This window comes from Eupeodes corollae, chromosome 1, assembly GCF_945859685.1.
Source record: "Eupeodes corollae chromosome 1, idEupCoro1.1, whole genome shotgun sequence".
In the NCBI taxonomy this organism is placed as follows: Eukaryota; Metazoa; Arthropoda; class Insecta; order Diptera; family Syrphidae; genus Eupeodes; species Eupeodes corollae.
In genome coordinates, this window is record NC_079147.1 from 17,666,244 (window position 1) to 17,688,487 (window position 22,244).

The 22,244-nt window shown below is 34.7% G+C and overlaps 2 protein-coding genes across 2 annotated transcripts; both read left to right on the forward strand.

Annotated features, from left to right (window-relative positions):
• The first annotated feature begins 1,313 nt into the window (after positions 1-1,313).
• LOC129942688 (head-specific guanylate cyclase) lies at positions 1,314-10,461 on the forward strand. The gene is made up of 8 exons (XM_056051734.1): positions 1,314-1,367; positions 1,750-1,991; positions 2,278-2,351; positions 2,422-2,662; positions 8,516-8,879; positions 8,939-9,123; positions 9,191-9,975; positions 10,037-10,461. Exons 2-8 carry the CDS (start codon positions 1,827-1,829, stop codon positions 10,230-10,232), a joined length of 2,010 nt encoding a protein of 669 aa, XP_055907709.1. The 5' UTR covers positions 1,314-1,367; positions 1,750-1,826; the 3' UTR covers positions 10,233-10,461.
• A 9,174-nt stretch (positions 10,462-19,635) lies between these two features.
• LOC129942694 (uncharacterized) lies at positions 19,636-21,647 on the forward strand. The gene is made up of 5 exons (XM_056051740.1): positions 19,636-20,356; positions 20,485-20,673; positions 20,744-20,944; positions 21,012-21,197; positions 21,257-21,647. Exons 1-5 carry the CDS (start codon positions 19,934-19,936, stop codon positions 21,464-21,466), a joined length of 1,209 nt encoding a protein of 402 aa, XP_055907715.1. The 5' UTR covers positions 19,636-19,933; the 3' UTR covers positions 21,467-21,647.
• The last annotated feature ends 597 nt before the right edge of the window (positions 21,648-22,244 follow it).

Consider the following 22,244-nt stretch of genomic DNA (forward strand, 5'->3'; position numbering starts at 1 on the left):
GTGTGAAAAAGATTATAGAAACTACACCACAATGGCCGGGAAAATAAGGTGTTTCGATGAAATCAAAATCAATCGCTTGGGCTCCAATGGCAGAGAATGGGACTCGAAATACCCAAAGAGCCTCTAACAAAACGTTTGGTAAAAGAAACTGTAAAATGTGGATGCGGTAACATAATGATATAGATAGGATGCAAACTCTAAAGCAGATGGTGGAATGATTGCACAATCCTACATTCATATATTAAATGATAACCTTGCCTCGTGTCGTGCGTCGGTCAGAAAATGGGGAAAAAACCTTTCGGACATTGTCTTCCAATATGACCATGATATGAAAAATACTTAAAAGATCATTCGCCATTGGCTTCAGACCCAAGAAGTAAATGTTTTATATTGGTATGCTGGTCACCCCAGTCCTCGGGTCAGAACTCAGAACCCGTACATCATCTTTGGTGGATCATTACGCTAGATTTATTAAGTATGGCCAAGAGTGAAAACCGATTGAAAAAATATTAACACCAAAGAAGGCCAAAAGCTTATTCACTTCAAGCTAAACCGAATTAAAGCTGTTTTAGCTGCAAAGGTAGGGTGTACAAAATATTAATTACGAGTATATTTCAAAATTTGTAAAAACTTTCTTTAATTTCAAAGTAATAAAACTTATTTTTTAAAAGTATGAGAAAATAAAAAGAACAATTAGGTGGCGCCACTGTCCGTTGAGAACTAAGGCCTAGTGACCATTCCTGTTTGCGAGTAATGTTGTCAAAGAAGGAGGAGACCTAAAGTTTTTATCCGAATCCTAACGGTTAATTTGAGAAAGCTCTTGAAGGATTTGTCAATTCCTTGCAAGAGGCAGTACCCATGACAAAAAAAAACATTAAATGGAACAGCTATTGAAAAATGGACTCTTTTCGCTTGGTCTTATTTCCCAGGAACCTTATTTTTTGTCACCGACCATGAATTTAAGAGGGAATATTATTATGATGAAAATGTTGATATGTACACAATTTTAAATATTAAACATTTTATTGTCAGCTTAAATTTTAACTTGTTCTTACGATTTTGTTTAAAATATTTTTAAGTTAGTTTTGATTTGAAAACTTTCTCCTCATTTTGAGATTTAAAAGGATTTATTTTTTTTTAAATTAAATGAAAAATGTTTATAATTTTGCTGTCCGTATGTACACAAACAGTTAAATATTCTTAGAGATATTTTGTAATGTCAAGCAGCTTTTCTTATCAAACAAGCTTTAAAAGCTTTGGATTCCTTAAAGGCTTTATTTTGTATACTTCCCTACAATATTTGTAGCTTTTTCAGTTGAAGTTCTTCTATCCTTTGCAACGGTTTCACACGAAATATCCTCCTTACGGTTAGTGTTATGGTTTTAATTAAATAAAGTGTTTTTAATAAACTATTAACCACTTCAATATTTTATCAATATAATATTGAAAAGTTGAAAAACTATCAAACATTAATTCCCCAAAAACCTTAGAAGAAAGTTATAAGTTCACATTTTCACTTTTATTTTCAACAAGGCAAAACAAACCGAAAAAAAAAGAAAATTGTGTATCTATATGGAAATTTGTATCATGTCCTTTTTCTTTTATTTTTTTTTCTTCTTCCTTTTGTCTTTGAATTCACATCGAGTGCCAATTAAACTTAGTTACCTATACCTATAGGTTCCCACATAAGTTGTTTTTCTTTTGATAACATGTTCTTTCTTTTTTGTTGTTGTCCATGTTTCCATGTAGGAAGTTGACTACCAGGCTAAGATAACAATCTAAATAACAAACAAGGACATAGGCTTGTGAGAGAATAAACTTCAACGATGGCGTGTCCTTTCTTTCGTCGCACGGATTCATTAACACGACAACCTTCCGTCATAGCTGAGGGTAATACTTGGGCATTGGAAGATGAGCTGGCGGAAGAGCCAGATGATGCTCTGACATTGACCCACTTGCAGATGGCCATACAACTGTTGACAGCTCCTTCGGTAAGTGTAAGCGTTCTAAAAACATCATAAAAATGAGATATACCCATACCCTGTGTATAGTCGGTGTATGAGAATTACGTAAGCTTGAAAGTGCCTTATCAAAGGAAGTGATGGAGGCATTTTTCATTCTTTTTTTAATCGCTTTTATATCCTTTCTCCTATAAAATCTCTGCTGTTTTAAAGTAGACGCAGACGTGCATAGAATATGCACTCAAATTCTCAAAAAGGATTTTGGTTTTGTTTGTTCAAAGAGATTCTACGAGTTTGTTTACATTTTTTTTTTCAGAATGATGACCTTAACACGGCCGTAACATCACTCATCAGCAAACACAGCAAAAGCTGGCCAACTATTTGTAAATTGTGAGTTTGAGTTGTTTTCTTTTAGAGAGAAAGGATTTTAATGTTGATTTTATTTCCCTCTCGGTTTTAGAAAAATCGATACTGACATTTTGAGATCCTATCCGAATTATGACTATTTGGCGGATATTCAAGATATCCTTTTGGAAATGGACGAAGTGAGTGCTAGTGAGATTCTAGTTTTACTTGGAGAGGAATTGATAACATCTTGCTGCACTGGAATTATTGAAAGAGCCTTTAAGTGCTTGGGTACGGATTTGCAAGAGTTCTTGGGATCATTGGATGGAGTTTACGATGTACTTAAATTGCAAGAGGTAAGGTTTTTAATTGTTCTGAGTCATGAGGTTTGTATGGTTCCATATAGCTAAACATTGCAGGTGCTTAAAAGCCTATTGAAAATGGAATTCTCTTGCCAATAAAAATCATATTCATGCTTTTTGTGTACGTAGAATCATAAAAAGATTTTTTATAGCAAACCTAATTGAATGTTCAGATAGAGCATGATCATTATTTTCTTATAAGTTAGAAGCTTTCTGCATAAGCTTAAAAGTGTCATTGTTTTTATTACGGATTTCTTAAAAAAACATTCAACATTTTTGTTCGATATCGAATTATCTCGAAAATGGGTCATCAGTTTTTTTACGAAATTGATATGCAAAACTGTTAATAACTGCATACTAAAAATATATTTAAATTTAAATGAAACAAATTTTTATATGCTAAATAAATTTACAAAAAAAACACTCTAACGATTTTCAAATACAAATGTTGAAAGAGTAAAGTTTTCGCACCTTCTAAGCAGTGTTTATTAAACCTTTAAACTTTGGGGTCTAACTTGTCACCAAAAACCAGGGAGATGTTAGTTTCGTCGTTATCAATTGTACTCAAAGAACAAGCGTCTGAAGTGTACGACCGGTAGGTTAAAAATCCAAAAGAATTTTATATCGACTCGGGTGAATTCGTAGTCAATCATATCGAGGTTACAAGATGGAAGCGCTGTTATTTGACACCTCTCAAAAGCAACTGTAATTTTAAGGAACGTAATATTAATTCCTATGCGAGTAGCACACATGAATGGCTGAGAATTGAAAGCCAAAAGACCTTGGTTCTCTATGAGCTGTTTCCCAACCGAAGTGATTGAAAAGTAGAAACTCTTTGTGCATTAAGTAATGGTTAAGGTCATTAAGTACAACTTACTTGTACTTAAGCATGAATCTTTCCCAGAACTCCAAAGAAATACAAACTTTATAAAGGTTTTAAATTTTCACCATAAATGCATAGCAGTATTTGTTTCATTATCTTTTGCCAGCTAGGAAGAAAAATATTTCACCTTGTATAATGTTTCCAAATGTGTAATTAAATCAGTTGTTCCTTAAACTTCAACATTTTTTAGTGCAAGAATATTATTTTACAAACAATTTGTATTACAAATTAAATTAAACCTTGACTTGTTCAGATTTCAGAAACATTTTTTTGTGAGGAATGATTCTCAGATCGATGAAACCAAATGTAAGACACACAACAGTGGCCTCGTTTTAAGATTATGTCACATTTCTGTTTTTTAGGGAAAATGAGGGAATACAATAATGTCAGTTCCTTTATTTGTTTTAACGTTTGTTGTAAAGATTACCTTTTTTAATGTATTTTAAGTTCATGTTCTAAAAGCCAGTCACAACAGTGGCGCGGTGGCGGCTAAAGGTGTATGCAGCAATGATATTTGAAAAATTTTCACACCAAAATCCTCAAATGATGTATCTTATACGCGTAAACCATTTGCTTTACAGAATTTGACAAAACATAACATTAACCGAAATGCATGAATACTTACACTTAATATTTCAACACAAATATCTTGAAGAACGAACGAAAGCTTCTTTACGACCGGAAGTATGGCTTACGTAGCACCAGGCCAACTGGTGATCATATATACTGTTCTCACCGAACAGTGGAACAATTGGAACTGATTTTTCAAAAGGATTTGATAGAGTTTGGCAAAAGGCTCTTTTATTGAAAATACGTTAATTTGGTATTGATGAATCTCCTCTTTATTGGTAGTATTGGGCGATATCCAGAAAAAAAACTAATGTGCCACAGGCCTTCGTTTGGTCTCCCGCACTCTTCGAAGTTTTTCTAAATGATCTTTTATCTTTAATTCTAATCTTTAACTTCTTACTTTATGTGATTACATTTTTGAAGTGATCACACAATTAACATCAAAAATGCTGCTAAGTGTTTAATTTTCTCCGAAGAAGCGAGACTCATGTTGTGATTAATTTAAATAAATAAATTGAGTGGCGCAACAGTCTATTGAGAACTGGGGCCTAGTGACTTTCAACTCTGTTTGCGAGTACTGTTGGCAGGGATGGAGGGGACCTACAACAGTACTCGCAAATTTAAGAAAGCACTTTTCATGACAAGATTACTCTTGGAGAATTTGTCAATACGTCGCAAGAGGCAGTATCCGAAAAAAAATTTTAAATGGCATAGACAAGGATCGATCCCAAGACCTCTCGCATGACATTCCAACGCACTTTTTTTTTAAATTCATTTTTATTAATTTACTTTTAAACCTATTTTAAAGCAAGACAAAAATTCATAAAACTAGCCTAAATAACCATAACTTACAACTAACTTAATGGTAATTCATTTTATTTATTTTGTATTTATTAGAAAATTTGAAATAAAACTAATATCGATATCCTTTTTTATTTTTACTTAAAAACTACTTAAAAAAACGTCCCCACAGCAGCAAATCTAACTATCCAACATTTTTTGTTTTTCATATTTTTTAACTTCCCATAGGAAGTTATTGTAATGGGTCCGATTTGTCAAATTGAAAATTTTTAAATTTCTCGACGTTTCAAGGTCCCTAGAGTCGAAATAAAAGATTTTTAGAAAGATGTCTTTGCGTGCGTGTGTACGTACGTTTGTACGTCCGTACGTCCGTACGTTCGCGACGTTTTTTTCGTCGTCCATAGCTCAAGAACCAGAAGAGATATTGACTTCAAATAAATTTTATTATACAGATAATAAGGCAGAAAGATGCAGAAAGGGCTCTCAAGAAAATTGCGTTTGTGGTTTTTTTACCATAGCAGTTTGAAAAAAAGGTGAACATTTTGGTTAACCCTTAATATCTTACGAACCAAAAACGCTAGAGACTTGAATTAAATTTTATATAATATATTGTAACGTGATACCAAACACATATATTTTTTGAAAAAAATCAATATAACGGTTTTTTTTTAAAAATCAATAAAACTGAAAAAAAAATTTGTCACCTCCAAAATTTTACGACTGAAATATGATTTCATCTCTAAAACAATTTTGTGCAACGAAAAATAATGTTTTTGACATCTGATAAAATTTTGAGAAAAATCTAATTGACAGTTTTTTTATAAAAAATAAAAATCTAAAAAAAACATTACTCAAAGTTCGTAAAAATAGAATATCGATTCAAATATCTTTTTAAAAACTTGAAATTTAGGCTTCAAGCTTATTTTATCTTATAAGAAATATTGTTTTCAACATTTTGAAAAATGTTGAGAAAAATCGAATTGACAGTTTTTTTACAAAAAATAAAAACCTTAAAAAAATTTATAAAAGTTGGTAAAAATTGATTTTCGACTCAAATATCTTTTCAAAGATTTTAAATATTAGCTTCAAAGTAATTTTATCTCATAAGAAATATTGTTTTCAACATTCGATATAATTTTGAAAAAAATCGAATTGACAGTTTTTTTACAAAAAATAAAACTCTAAAAAACAATACTAAAACTTGGTAAAAATTTACTTTCGGCTTAAATAAAAATTCAAAAATTAAAAATATTGGCTTCAAACTTATTTTATTTCACAGAAAATATTGTTTTTAATATTCAGTAATTTTTATATAAAAATCCAATAGTCCGTTTTTTCATAAAAAATAAAATCTACGGCAAAATAGTACGCAAATGTGGCAAAAATTGATACGAGTACATATAGACAAACTTTTAAGCAAGACAAATCGAAAGACGGGGTGGGAAGTTATCAGTGTGGGTCGCATCCCAGCCTCTTTTTTTCAGTTTCTAGTCGTCGCAATATCGCTAATTCTTGTCGATATCACGCTCTAAGAGAATTTTAATAACCTCAACCTTTCGGGCGGTTCTGTACGCAATCAGATCGTTGGCGTACGCAATTGCCTACACAAACTAACAATGGCTTGCTTATGCCAAGCCTGCTCAGTTTTAGGTAAAGACCAAAGGCCGGTGTCAAAGGCCTTTTCCAAATCAACCAGAACAGCACCTCTGAATTGTTGTTTTGATTTATTCCATTGGATATCAGAAACTAGTTTAGACGCAGCATGAATTGTGTCATGACTCCCTTTGAACCCGAACTGTTTATCCGGAATTATTTTGTTGTCCGCAGCCCACTTTCGAAAACTTTGCTGATGCTCGGAAGAAGACTTATCGACTGAAGATTTGACGGGTTGGAGTTGTCGTTTCCCTTTTTCGGGAGAGGATGAACCACAGCGGTTTTCCAATGCACTGGATAATATGCATTATTCAGTGATACTGAGTCCAACGCACTAACCATCATGCCACGGGTACTACATGCTTAAATTAACAAAGATTTTATTTGTCCAAAACTTGAGTTTAATTCTCATAATGGAGCTTATGCCCCAATATCTTACTTGGGTCTTTAGGCAATCATTCTTATACTGAGATATTTTTATCTCTTGAATACCACCGCAATGTTTCCAACCAATCATTTTTCACTTGGTATTTGCACAAAGATGACCTGAGTGAAATAGCCAGTTAACCCTTAAACCCATTTTCAGACCCTTGAGCGGACCACACGAATGTGGAAAAAAATTTATTGATTCAAAGTATATTTCCAGATATACAGAATAATTACTTGAATCATAACTGGATGAGTCATCGAGATGTTTTGGCAGCCAAAAATGTTGATATTGACGATATTAACTTCCAGGTATAACATTTGTTACCAGGCGATCTAATGCCTTTTAACTAAATCGAGACTGTTGTTAATGTATATACAGAGTAGACATATGTATCTGGAATGACACCACATAATCTTCGATTAAAGATTGGTTCACCTATTATTCTATTGCACCTTAATTATGCCAAGGTACACTTTTAGTCATAAAAAAGATCACCGGAAATATTCTTGAAGCAACCATTTTAACTGGAAAGTTTAAAGGAAAAGTGGTCCTGTTTACAATAAAAGGTATTTGAATAGGTATATAACGGTATTTGAAAAACAGTCATGAAGGTCACCATGTTCTTTTTTAGTCAAATGTAAAAAAGCGTGGTAGTGCCCATGTCTGATGTTCTCCTATTGTTCCCCTTTAATAGTTTACAATATATCTAACTAAAAACGTTCCAGAGCAACGCGTGGCCGAGTCAGCTAGTTCTTAATAAAAATGTTTTTGAATAACTAGTTCACCCAACAGCTCGTAAGGAATATGAAAAGCAGATAACAGTGAAGCTTCAACTTTTAAAATTAGTTTTATAAGTTGTTAAAAAGGACTTGAGTTATGTTCAGACATTTGTAAGGTATTTCAATATTCACAAATTACACTTCAATTAGTTCTGAAACAATAGCTGTCAATGATCTGACAAGATAAATATAATTTTTTGCGACACAACGTCACATCCGACGAATTTTAACGTTGCCATCATACAATATCTTAAATTGTTAGCTGAATAATTGCTTAACATTTGGTAAAAATTATTACGCGAAATCCGAAATAAATAAAAGATTTGAAAACTCTCTATACATTTAACATCATTAAAGTGAATCGATAGTACTTTCAAAATTTGTTTGATTTTCTTCATCATCCTAAGAAAATCAATGAAATTTCATTGGAAGAATAGGAAATGAAACTAGAAGACTAAAATCATAATAATTTATTTAACTGCCCACCTGGCAATTAAGAAAACTTTACACACTGATAATAGTTTGAAGAGTGTTGCATACATTTAGTTGCTAATCACGTTTCGAATAAATGGCGTTAAACTTTGAATTGCTCGATATTATGGTTTTAACAGAAAATTATATCTTACCTACATATCAAGTCGTGGGTCGTTCCTTAAGGATTTCAGCATTCGATCAATTTCTATAAACTATTCATGAAATTTAACTGATATCAAAATAATTTACATCAACAGGAAGACGTAACCGATACAGGATTTGTCTGTGCTGGGGATGGTGAATTGATTTTCACTTCCGAGCGTCCAGTTATCGCTTGGCTCCTTTTGGGTTCGTTGAAGGCACTCACTAAGATGCTCTATAATGTCAAAGTGAACATTCGAATTGAACCAGTTGAAGGCGACACTAGACGTTATCGTTATTTGTTTTCGGTTGTACAAGATGCCGTCACTCGTCGAGCTGAAGTTATTGCAGCCCGTGAGCTATCGGTTCAACGAAACAATTCAACTAATGCAGCTGATTTGACTATGAACTCGAGTACCTTCTGTAAGGCTTTTCCTTGGCACTTTATTATGAATGAGAGTCTTGAACTCGTGCAACTAGGTAAATCATCTGAAATATGAAACACCTAAGATCAATTATCTCATTCTATACTTTCGAAGGACGTGGATTCAGTAAACTTTACAAACCATACTTGAGCAGCAATGGACACTTGGCTTCAACCTATTTTAACTTTACTCGACCCAAAGGTTTATCTCTGAAGTTTAGAGATATTGTTCGACGCACTTATACTCCTTTCTTGATTGCATTGAAGCCCCCACCAGGTGTGACTGAATTTCCAGCTGAGGTAAGAAATCGTCTTCTTAAGTTTTTAAATCTTAAATCAGCTTATGTGAAGTTTTTTAAATGTGTAGGGCCTTGAGATCAAAGGACAAATGGTCTTCTGTCCTGAATCCAATTCCCTTCTGTTCATTGGTTCTCCATTTTTGGACGGATTGGATGGTCTGACTTGCAATGGTCTCTTCATCTCTGACATTCCTCTACACGATGCCACCCGTGAAGTGATTCTTGTTGGTGAACAAGCTCGCGCACAAGATGGTCTCCGACGACGCATGGACAAACTGAAGAGCTCAATTGAAGAAGCAAACACTGCTGTTGCTAAGGAGCGAAAGAAGAATGTCAGTCTTCTTCATTTGATCTTTCCGGCTGAGATTGCCGAGCGTTTGTGGCTAGGATCGAGCATTGACTCGAAAACATATCCCGATGTGACGATTCTCTTCAGTGACATTGTTGGCTTCACAAGCATTTGCTCGAGGGCTACGCCCTTCATGGTTATTAGCATGCTTGAGAGTTTGTACAAGGATTTCGATGAGTTCTGTGACTTGTTCGATGTCTATAAGATCGAAACTATTGGCGATGCTTATTGTGTGGCAAGTGGATTGCATAGGGCTAGTATCTACGATGCCCACAAAGTGGCATGGATGGCTTTGAAGATGATTGATGCATGCTCCAAGCACATCACTCACGATGGCGAGCGTATTAAGATGAGAATCGGTCTTCACACTGGAACTGTCTTGGCCGGGGTTGTGGGACGAAAGATGCCGAGGTATTGCCTCTTTGGACACAATGTCACAATTGCAAATAAGTTCGAATCTGGCAGCGTTGAGTGCAAGATTAATGTCAGTCCAACTACTAGAGAGTAAGTTTTATAATTTACTTCGTAGTTTTTTTGATTCTAAATATAAACTTGTATCTTTCAGATGGCTTATCAAAAATCCTCGATTTGAATTTGATCTTGTAGCTCGTGATCCTGGAATGTTACCAAAAGAATTCAAGCACGCCGGAGATTCAACTTGTTACTTTTTAAATGGATATCGTGATCCATATATTGACAGATCTTTGCCATTAGAAGATCATATAAACGAAGCTCTCAAAGCAATCGCAATTCAAAATTAAGGACCTATTTAGTGTTTATCATGTCTGTTTCCTATTTATAATTTTTGTCTTTAAGCACAAGAAAAGTTTTTAGATATTTATAAATGTTACATTTTTTGAATGATGTTAAAGTATCTTTTATATCCTGCTCATATTTCAAAAACCCTCAGCTTACAATGAAAATTATAAATGTACCAAAAGAATCATGATTAATAAAAATTAATAATTGAAACATTTAAAATAAATGGAAATATTATCAAAATTTGACGTATTCAATTTTTTGACAGAGTGAAAACCTTTAATCTTATTTAAAATTGCACTTGAATGCTTGTCGAACTTGACTTATAGTGTAAACAGCAGTGAGTAGATTTAGGGGGTAGTTTCTTTTGAAATCACCAGCTTTGAACAGCCGTCATTTTTGACATTTAAAAAATTAAAACTACGCCATTATTGAAAACCGTGAACAATTTGCAATCACAGTTTTGGTTTGAGGTGATGTGATCACAATTGCCACACGAGATCTTGTGATTTTACACCTTAAGGGCCACGTGAAAGATAATGTCATTTCAATGCTCTACAATCGAATCAAACCCGTAAGGACGGAATTTGTGAAGTTGTCAAGAGCATACAGGTACCAATGTGCGAATTTGTTGTTGAGAATTAAATGGGAAGAATATTGTGCTGCACCATATTTGTGCGGGGGCATGACATACTCTCCTCTTCACAATGATATAAAAATCAATTCAATCATATCTCTTAAATCATACATGTATAATTAACCTCTTATTTGATTCAAAATTCAAATGTTTAAATTTCACTTTTGTTTTATTTTTACTTTAACAAGTCTTCAAGTACCCTTAAGTTACTCATTCAAGTTTGCTTCCAAAACAAATCCTTTAGTTGACATAATTAATTATTATGAATTAACATTTCTCACATATACTTGAGATAAATTTATAACAATGACGACATTACTATTTTTAGGTATATAAGATGAGTAACTTGATCTTTAAGAAGAACAAAAATACAAATCAATACAAAAATCACTTCTTTGAATGCATTACAATTAAACGGAACTCCTTAAGGTTATAAATAGTTTTTTCTTTTTTTTAAATTCTTTTTCCGGCTTAACACCACTAAATACACAAGACGCAGTGGAAGTGATTAAACGTTAAAGCAGAGATTATACTTTTTTAACCTAAATAATCGGTATCTTCTTTTCAATACAATTCTTAAGTTTTGTTTACCTTAACTAAATAAAGTCTCGAATTTATGAATTTCACCAGCACTTGTTATATTGAAAACAAACAAAACCAAAATAAAAAAAAAATATATTATTCTTAAACTACTTAGTTTAAAGCTCTTGGAAATTTTACAACTTAACAGGAGTGTATGAGCGTGTTATTTTAATCGTTTAAGAAAATTTTGTTTGTTAATCTTTTTTTAAACTAATGTACATATATTTTAGGGTACGGAATCTCTTAAACGATTTCTGGAAAAAAGATGGTTGGAAAGATTGCCGCATAGTGACTGAGGGTTATAATTTTATTTTGGAGTTTGAAATAATATATTTAATACGTTTTGAAAAAAAATTCGATCGTATATAATTAAAATATTATGAAAAAAATGTTCTCGAAACATTTGAGGTCCGTAAAACTAGGAACCACCAACGTCCGAGTTTATTTTTGGCGCTAATTTAGTGCTCTTATACCAGTGGAGCATCAAAAGTCCCTTGGCTCCTAACCATTCTGTGTTTCAAGCTTGACGTCGTCGAAAGGTCTATTTAGATCGTACATTCATTTTTAATTTAGATCACAAAACTTTTGTTACAGTGAAAATTAGTTTACTGTTTGTAAGATTGTATTTTGCCTTCAGGTAGGTAAAAATGTCATTTTGCGATCCAAATTTCCCCGAACAGTGATTTAAGTAATTTATGCCCTTTTTGCAATTTTGTTCGGGTGGATGCAGTCTCGCAATTTTCCAAAACTTTAGAAATTTGATATAAGTTAAATATAAAGTAAAAGCGCTTTTTCTTTTCCGCCAATGTCATCTAAAGTTTATTCATGGGTACCTACTACCTTTTGCGAGGAATTGATAAATCTTCCAAAAGTAATTTCTCAATTAAGCCGTTCTGTAGGTCCCCTTTATCCCTGACAACATAACTCACACACATGACTGGTTGAGAGTTGTGGGTCACTAGGCCTTAGTTCTCAACGGAATGTTGCACCACCTAATTTATCTATTTAGAGGTACTGCACCTGATGGCTGAATCACAAACTGGCTTAGCCTGATGTTTACGAGTTCAGCCATAGGAATTCAATGCGTGCTATCACAATGGAGCTTCGTAAGGAAAAGAACGTAATGGAACGTAATGTGACTCCAAACGGAAGCTCTAGTTCAATTATCTGAACATTTGCTTTGTTTGACAGCTCAACAGCTGTACAAAAATGTCAACAAACAAAATATTTGCTCTTTGGAGGGATGATGACCTCGCAGCAGGCCCACCGTAACGCAGACGAAGCTGAAGCGTGTTTGTGATTCAGCTAAGACTATTAAAATTAAACTATTGTTATTAAATGAACGTACTTTGAACACAAGTTCCTACTTTTTTTCAAATTTTTTTAAGAAAAAAATGATATTGACTTCGAATACAAATATATCGTAGTTTTTTTTTTTGAAAAATCAGTGAACTGATTATTTTCAAAAAAAAAAGTAAAAATGGTTTAAAATTTAGATAGACAACAACAGGAATGAGGTTCGTTAGTTTTACCAAAATGTCAAAGGTAAAAAAAGCCCCGAACCGAAGCCTATAAAGACGATCAGGGAAACATAATAGTAGAACCGTAGTCTATGTTGAGAATATGGAAAGACCACTTCTCCAAATTATATAACTGCGATGACGAACCGAATCACGCTGTAAGGGAGATGGAACCACTCAACTAAGGCGACGCAGATCAACAATTCCGCCTACCCGACCTCGATAAAAATAAGATAGCTATATCTAAACTGAAGTCAAAGAAAGCTGACGGCCTCGCTGCCGAACTATTCAAAGCAGCAGGCGATGACTTGGTAGGGAGCATACACCAACTCATCTGCAAAATATGGTCGTAATAAAAAGCATACCTGATGAGTGGAAGCTTAGCATAGTTTGCCCGATACATAAAAAAGGAGACCCTCTAAATTGCTCCAACTACAGAGGCATCAGTCTTCTTACAATTGCGTATAAGATCTTCTCTGCCGTATTATGTGAATGTCTCAAGCCATTCGTCAACAACCTGATTGGTCCTTATCAGTGTGGCATCCATAGGGAAGAGCTCTACAGAACAATGTCTAGTTTTGGTATCCCTGCCAAATTTATCCGTTTGTGCAGAATGATAATGTGGAATGCATGCTGCTCTATTAAATTCGGAAAAGATCTTACCGATGTATTTGATGTCAAAAAAGGTTTTAGACAGGCCGATGCGATCATGTGACTTCTTCAATATCGTTCTGGAAAGAATTGTGCAAAACTCAACCGTCAACTCTAGAGGTACAATCTTCCAAAGATCCATCCAATTACTCGGATCCGCAGATGATATGACATAATTGAAAGATCAAAGCGTGATGTCAGTGGAGCTTTTTTGAGCATTGCGATGGAAGCGAAGAAGATGGGTTTAGTGGTTAATGAGGCCAAGACTATAAGTATATACTGTCATCAAAAAAGGACACTGAACAGTTAAGGACTTTGTCTACCTAGGCACCGCTATAAACACAGACAACGGCTCCAGCGCTGAAATCAAACGAAGAATAACTCTTCCTTGGACTTAGAAGGCCATTGAGAAGTGAAGTCCTCTCTCCAGCATCTTAAATCACCATCTATAAGACACTGATCATCCCGGGTCTCATTTATGGCGCTGAGGCCTGGACCCTGTCAAAGAAAGATGAGAGCGTCTTAGGATGCTTCGAGAGAAAAATTCTTCGGGTGATTTTTAGTCCCGTACGCAAAGATGGAGAATGGAGGAGAAGATATAACCCCGAACTGTACGGGCTGTACAGCGACACTGACCTAGTTAGCAGAATTAAAGTCGAACGGCTAAGATGGCTAGGTCATGTAGAGCGAATGGACATCAACGCTCCAGCCCGGAAGGTCTTCAAATCCAATCCTGAGGGACGGCGCAGTAGATTAAGACCGCGACTCAGGTGACGCACTCAGGTCGGTGAAGATCTCAACCAACTTGGCGTGCGAAACAGGAGACAGCTAGCTAGGGACTGAACTGGCTGGAAGCGCATGTTGGTTGAGACCTAAATCCACCCCGGAATGTAGCGCCTCCTTAAGCAAGTCAGTTCTGCATATTTTTCAATTGTTATCTGTTAATCAAAATTTATTTGAAGTCGATATCTTTACTGAATTATCCAAATTTTCGATTCGACAAATCGGAACCATTACAACAACTTCCTATGTGAAGTTTAAAATCAATTAAGTAGACTTATTTTCTTTCACTGGTTGAAGCAATGAGAGAGTTCCACAAAGTTTCTTACCTATTGGAACATCTTTGGTAAGGTTTAATAGATTTTCCGCATCTCTATTTCGGCGTATACCCACTTTAATTTATTTATTTTGTATCTACATATGTTCTTCTCCGTTATTATTCTTAAGCAGCAGAACAACTTACATATATCAAGCCAATACCTGATAACACTGTTAAACAAAGGTTTTATGACTGGAAATGCAATTTAACTTCTAATAAGGTTTTTTAATTCATACAAAATGAATACAAAAATATTACATAACTTATTTTCAGTCTATGTAAATTCATAAATACAAATGTTTATTGTAATAATATAATTTAATCTATATTTTGTATATTTAATTCAAATGTTTTAGTTCCTATTGAATTTGTTGGCTCTAATAGCTTTTCAGTTTCTTAAACAAGAAACAAATTCGAAATGCATTAAAATACGTACAAAGTACAGTCAAACTTCTTTATAACAAACCTTCAACTGAACAAAAAAAAACGAAACGATTGAGTTGGCAATGAAATTCTTGCGTATTTGAAAATAATTTATGGCATAATTCTTTGCCTCTCCGCTTTAAGTTCATGCAGTTCTTGTTGTGATGTAGACACGCTCGATGCTTAAGTTTGCACTAATTGTTCTCGTTAAAAAAAGTTATTCATTTTTAAATAAATCCACCAGTTTGTCAAAGATAAGTTCGTAAAATTTATTGAAATTTATTGAAGGATCTTTATTCAAATTGAAAATGTATTAGCTAGACAAAGAAATTCTACCTACGTGAAGAAGCATGTCTGAGGCTGACTTCATAAGTACGAGTACGCTGCTACACAAATTAACAATTTCATTGCTTTCTTTTGAAGATACATTACCTAGGCCATTGGGAATTGTGGTAACAGAGTCCCAGATAGAATTACCAGAAAATGAAAGGCCAATTGAATCAGCAGTTGAAGTTGAAAGCATAAATGAATTGAAAACATCTACGAGGAAAAGAATTACCAACAAATCGAAATGGAAGAAACACCTAAGTAAAGTTTAGCGATATTCACAACATGTTATAAGACTTTAAAAGGAATTGTGAATAAGACTGTAAAAGGAATTTTGAAGCCAGCTCCAACGCTAAATAAACTTGCATGTCCATTTCCGTTAAAATGTCATCAGCATTTCAGTGAGAGTATTTTGCGAAGTATTTTTGAGAATTTTTATAAAATTTATAAGGAGTCTTTGGGCGAAAGTCGCAGATTTAGTACAAGAATTTACAAACTTCCTGGAGTCAACATATCGGAATGATTGTTTGCAAAAGGTTTTTTAAACAGATTCTACAGGTAACTGATGATCGTATTACTCGTGCACTTAAGCATAGAACACCTGAAAGTGGATCAACAACACTAATTTTGGACCAAATAGGAAGGTATCCACCTCATAGCAAGACGACCGTTGAAGCTACAGAACCCGTGAAAGACTATTAACACATTTCCAAGGTATAGCTCTCATTATTCCAGGCAAAAGAATATCCAAAGAGAATTTCTTGCACCGGCCTTAAACATTTCTTTAATGTACGAGCTGTATCGTGGATCTGTAGAAAGGGATATTGTTTAAAAATTCGTGTTTACGAAAATCTTACCAAAAAATTTGAATTTGTATTTTCGAGCGCCAGTTTCTGACAGTTGCAAGAAATGCGATTCTGTTAATGTAAAAATGGAGGCTGCAGATGATCCTTCTGAAAAGCAGAGATTAACGAGCGAAAGAGATTTACACCCCCGAAAAGCTGAATCAACCCTTCCGACGCCAGTTATTTCCACAGGGGGAGCTTACTACAACAGCCAGCTATGGACCTATGGCCTTGGTATTCATGACCTTATTACAAACAAATCGTTTATGGACACTTGGAATGAGGGAATAGCTTCACGTGGTCCACAGGAAATAAGGTCTTGCATTATGCATTACGTGAAAGCGAATGTCAAGTGTAAACACTAAACACTGAATTATGTATAGTGATCAATGTGGTGGTCAAAATCGGATCATAAGAATGAGCAATATTTGCAAATACATGGTTAACAACTCTACCTTTGAAGTTAACCGGATAGAACATAAGTTCTTAGTATCTGGACACTCATTCCTACCATGTGATCAAGATTTCGGTCTCATTGAAAAGGAAAAGAGATATTATGAGGACATTTTTACACCTGATGATTGGGATCGTGTAATCATCACAACAAAAATAGGAGGCATTCCACTTAGTCAAAATGACAGCAGATGCCTTTAAAAGCATTTCTTTGATCGAGAAACTAGTGTCACACAGAAAAGTATCCACGGGCAAGAACTCGAAAGTTGAATGGCTTAAGATTCAATGGCTTCGTTTCCAAAATAAGAAGTTATTTATAATTCAATATAAATACTCAAATAGTGAAGATGTTTTATTTCAAGAAGTTGACATTTCAAAGCGGAACTCCAGTAAATTCGTAGATGTGGAATTGGAGCCACTTTATCCTGGAGGAAGATTCATTGAAGCTGCAAAGTTTAAGGACCTTTAAGAACTTAAGGAATTCATACATCCTATTATGCACTCGTTTTATGATACAGTCGACTCCCTCTAAGTCGAACTCCCTCTAAGTCGCAATTCCCTCTATGTCTCTTTTGCAAAAAAAATAAGCCTCATAGGTATAAACATGAAGCACACACACGCATGTCGCATACTCTGCTTCTTGAGTTGAACACGTCTGCAATTAGCTTTTGTTGTTGGTCGAAACAGTTAAAGATCGTGGAATTATATGTATCTATGAAGTTCTCTGGCTTCAGTGTGTAAGTGTATTGGAAATCTATTTAAAAAATTGTAGCGTACTGTGACGTACCAGTTAGACTCCAGCCATTTGGCAAATGTTTGGATTATGATTGTGTGTGGTTCTATTCCAATAGGAACTCGGTTAACAGTTATTCTTATTATTAGGTACGAAATTAAAAGCAAATTGATCAGTTGTATTCTGAGCAGGCTGGTAGTTTGACGCGTCATGTTACATGGTAGGTAATTAACAGAAAGGATTTTTGGTAACTTTTTTTTAAATAGATTTGCTATCAGCTTTTAAATAACTACGTACATACGTTAAGTTGCAACAGAAAATTATAGCACAAAATTAAACTTTTGAAGGACTTAATTGTTAGGTTTGTAGGTAATGCATTCTTCATGAGAGGGAGTTTCTTATTTCTTACAAATGATAACCAACTTTTCAGATAAATTATGGCCATTAGAAAATAGCATACATTAGATCTTACCACAAAGATTCGCTTTATTGAAAAAATTGAGAAGGTACTTTAAAAGAAAAAGAAAATTGAAGTTTTTGGCATTCCCAACAGTATACTATCATCGATATGGGCTGAAGGATTCGGTATGATTGTGCTAATATCAAGGGTCAGGTTAAGCGGTCAGAAAGTGTTGACAAAGCTGTTTTCAAATGGTTCGAAAGTAGGCGGGGCAATTCATTACCAGTAAGCGGTCCAATCTTAAAAAAAACAAGCGCGGGAATATGCAGGCAGCTTAGGTTTTCCTAATTTCCTAATTTGAAGGCAAGCGATGGTTGGCTGACCAGATTTAAAAGCAGACATAGTATCCTTGGGAAAGTTTTGTCTGGTAAAAGTGCTTCTTTTGATAAGACTAAGGTCGATGAATGGAAACAACAGATCCCAGATATTGCCAGAGGTTTCAAACCGTGTGACATTTTTAATGTTGATGAAATGGGATTGTTTTTCAAATGTTTGCCGACACGTACCTTTGCTTTTAAATGAGAAAAATGTTTTGGAGGGAAGCACAGTAAAGAAAGAGTGACATGCCTTGTGGGATCCAACATGACTGGATCGGAAAAGCTTAAGCTTTTAATAATCGGAAAGAGCAAAAATCCTCGCTGTTTTAATAAAATTAAGTCTTTGCCGGTTGATTATGTAGCCAACCAACGTTCTTGGATGACGGCAGATCTTTTTAGGAATTGGCTTTTGCAGTTAGATGTTTGGAAGACAAAGCGCAAGGATAGATAGTTTGGAAGACAAAGCGCAAGGTGTTGTAGTATTTTCCACCTAACATGACCTCAATAGTGCAACCGATACACATTGGTATAATCCAAAATTTAAAAGTTCACTATAAACGCCGTATTTTAACCACCATCTTAAAGATTTGGGAAACTAAAAAAGAGGACTATTACATAATTCTGCTCGATTGTGTACGCGAAGTTTCGAGGGCGCGGGCGTGGATACAGGATGTAACTCCGTTGACAATAGAGAATTGTTTCAAAAAAACCGGCTTCAAGGACGATACATGGGATGATGAAGATGATGTTCCACTTAACCAACTCATATGTGTAACCGACATATGACTGTATTTTGAAAAATATAAAAATAATTGTATATAAAATCAAAATTTAACTTCTAATTCGAAATCAGCAGCAAAAATTAACACTATAGCGAGTAAACGACGAACCATACTTTGTCTCACCTTATCCCTGGAAACACCGCATTATGGACTTATTTCTAAATTCAAAGAGTTCTATGTTCTATGGCACTAAAATTGTGTCATATTTTAGTGCCATTCTTCAAACCTTTGGCTAGATAATGTGATTTACAGAAACTATGACAATAGCAAAATGAATGGACGCCTTTATTAAGCTTATGAGAATATTTGATGCCCCAATTTCGACGACTACAAAAGATCGTTTGAGTTGAAACTCATAAAACATTTTATTAAATTTGGATTTATAAATAATAAACTGGATAAATTCTCCTCAAAAGACACTCATAAATGAAGATATGATATCAGCCGCGGCTTAAGCCCTTAAACAAACAAATTCATACTCGATTTAGTTCCGACGCAATTCTCTGAGCGCCAACATCTGTTTCATTTACCTTCCTCCAATAAAAATAATAATAGTAGTAATAATAATTGTTAGATTGTTTTTATTTATTGTTGTTTTGATTCATTTATCTAATATAAGTGCTATAAGTACTCTCGTTTGTGTGTCTTGTCAACAATTAAACAAATCTCCTTGAGTATCTTTTGTATCCTATATCCACCCACCATTTGTTATCATTAGCGTTATTATAGCGAAGCGCACTAATTACAACTTGCAGTGAATTAGATACGAAAATAGATTACTCACATGGGCCATTTTTACAACACCGAACCGGTGGTGTGGCCGTCCTGATTCTGATTCTGATTCCGATTCCGAGAGTAACGACAGAGAGTCAAAATGCTGATGGTGCTGGAGAACAATATGCAAAACCAAACGCTTATCAGACATACACCGCCGCCGCCGACACCGCCGCCGACGTTCGATAAGCAAAGTACATGCGTATCTCTTGATATCGTGCCGTTCGCGTCGTTTTCGATGAGTTCTCCAGCCGTGCCATCAGCAGCAGCGTTGGGAATGGGAATCACAAGCTTACCGCAACGACGACGACGACGGGCTCAGTTGTATCGTGACTGGCATGGCACCCGTCCAATTGATCGAGTCGTCGTCGTTATCGTTCGAGCTCTAGCAAAAAGACTGTTAATGATGACTTCGGCAGTGGCGAGTTCGTCATCGACGACGTTAATTGCATTTCTGCCAATTCTTCTATTGGTGCTGTGTGTAGTCGCAGCAGAAGTTGCGGACGTCGTCGTCATCGGCGAGGTAAATGATCTCAACCCTCTGTCAATCGATTTATAAAGTTTGATCTTTTGATCTTATTTGCATTGCGGCCTTATTTTCTTCGATACTTATAATCGTAAATGCTGATATGGTGTTCTTTCCCCCAAAAGATCGATGGCCTTACCCCAGAAGATGTTCGATTTGCAACGTTACGCTGCCAGAACGATTCCACGGATGATCCAGCGATGCGGCTGCAGTGGTCTTTGCGGATGTTTCCGGATAACCATGAGACTCATTGCTATGTAAAGTGTCTCCTAAGCAAATTAGGGCTAATTAATTTGGAGTACAGGGGACTTGATGTAAATCACAGCCAAACATTTCACCTTGTAGAAGCTTTTGATTTCTTCTATTGTTTCCGAATTATTGCAGGGCCAGAAATTCATTCAACCGTTGGAAAATCAGGACATTGATATTTCGGACGAATGCTTCTCACATCTCGATGATAAACTCAGCGGAACTTGTGAGAGCTATTACAGAAAATGGATGGATATGAGAGCAGCTTGCAAGGAGTTCTTCTACATTTCCCTCTTCGAGGACCCAAGGGAGGTGGACAAGTTCAATAAAATGAATGTAAGTATAGAAGAGTGTTTCTGGAATTCCTGGTAGGATTTGATAACATTCTTACGGTTTAAACCAGGTTACCCAAAGTAAGAACTTTGGAGAAACGGCTTCGGAGTTCTGCAGCAAAGACATTACCTTATCCGAAAGTAGGGAATTGACTTCAGAGCAAACCCTTGGAGATGACATACTGAGTATTTTTAAATGTGAATTGGCCTGCATTTTCCGACACATTCGTTACTTTGACATTTATGGAAGAATTGACGTAAGATTAATGGACGTTTTAATTTGTACGAAAATAAATTTTTTTTTTTTGATTTTCAGAAGAATGAAATAATTCGTAGTTTCAAAGAAGCCAATTCGGACTCTAAAGCCAATCTGCAGGTTATTTCCAAATGTGCTCATAGATCAAATTCACTATACCCATTTGGGCCTTGTCAGATGGCATACGAACTTTATCAGTGTTTTATAAAAAAAGTTAAAAATTTTAAAGAAATTTATGCACAACGCGATAAGATAAGTCGGTATTTTTAATTGAGCACCACCAGCACCTAACCTACCTACAAAGATAAAAATCTATTTCAGAAAAATAAAGAAATATTAGATGTATGTATGTTTATATGTGATTCACAATTTTATTTGAAACTGTTAAAAAAATAAGGTTAAGTGTGTTTTTAAGTTAAATAAAAAGATTTGATCTTTGATGTTAAACATAGATTTTTGTGTTTTCGTTAAGAACTAAAACCGTTAAAAATAACCGTATTAAAATGTACTGATAATATGAATACAAATACAAGTTTTAATCAAACCAGCTTAACTGAACCTATCTAAGCGTACGTTAATTTTTTTCAAACATACCGCATTTTTTACCAGCGCTTCGATGTTTTTTTAGGTCTTTATTAAAAAAAACTGTCAACTCGATTTTTATCAAAATTATAACAGATGTCGAAAACGTTTCATATTAAATTAACAGATATGAAACGTTTATTATGTTTTTCAAATTGCCAATAGTTTAACGAAAGTGTCACATTTGATGTTTTTGGGAAATTTATTCGTGTTTAAATCTTAGTTCTAAAGCTTTCAAAGCAAATTCACTTCAAAAAGTAGAGTTCTTGAATCCTTAAAATCTTAAAAGTTTTTGTATTTGATAGGAAATCAAATCATATGACCTTTCTCTGGATCGTCCATTGGTAAAAAGTTTATGATTTTGTGCGGCGCGATATTGGTGAAATATACTACGGCAATATTATAAGTTTTGAATTAAAAGGAATTTCTACGAAAATTAAAAAAAAAATCATTCATTCAATTCATT

Excerpts from the sequence above, each read along its gene's own strand:
- LOC129942694 (XM_056051740.1), top strand. The coding sequence starts at position 19,934 with ATGCTGATGGTGCTGGAGAACAATATGCAAAACCAAACGCTTATCAGA. Across the intron at positions 20,357-20,484 it reads ACGTCGTCGTCATCGGCGAG|ATCGATGGCCTTACCCCAGA; the intron begins GTAAATGATCTC and ends TTCCCCCAAAAG. Across the intron at positions 20,674-20,743 it reads TGGAGTACAGGGGACTTGAT|GGCCAGAAATTCATTCAACC; the intron begins GTAAATCACAGC and ends GAATTATTGCAG.
- LOC129942688 (XM_056051734.1), top strand. The coding sequence starts at position 1,827 with ATGGCGTGTCCTTTCTTTCGTCGCACGGATTCATTAACACGACAACCT. Across the intron at positions 2,352-2,421 it reads TGGCCAACTATTTGTAAATT|AAAAATCGATACTGACATTT; the intron begins GTGAGTTTGAGT and ends TCTCGGTTTTAG. Across the intron at positions 9,124-9,190 it reads TGACTGAATTTCCAGCTGAG|GGCCTTGAGATCAAAGGACA; the intron begins GTAAGAAATCGT and ends TTAAATGTGTAG.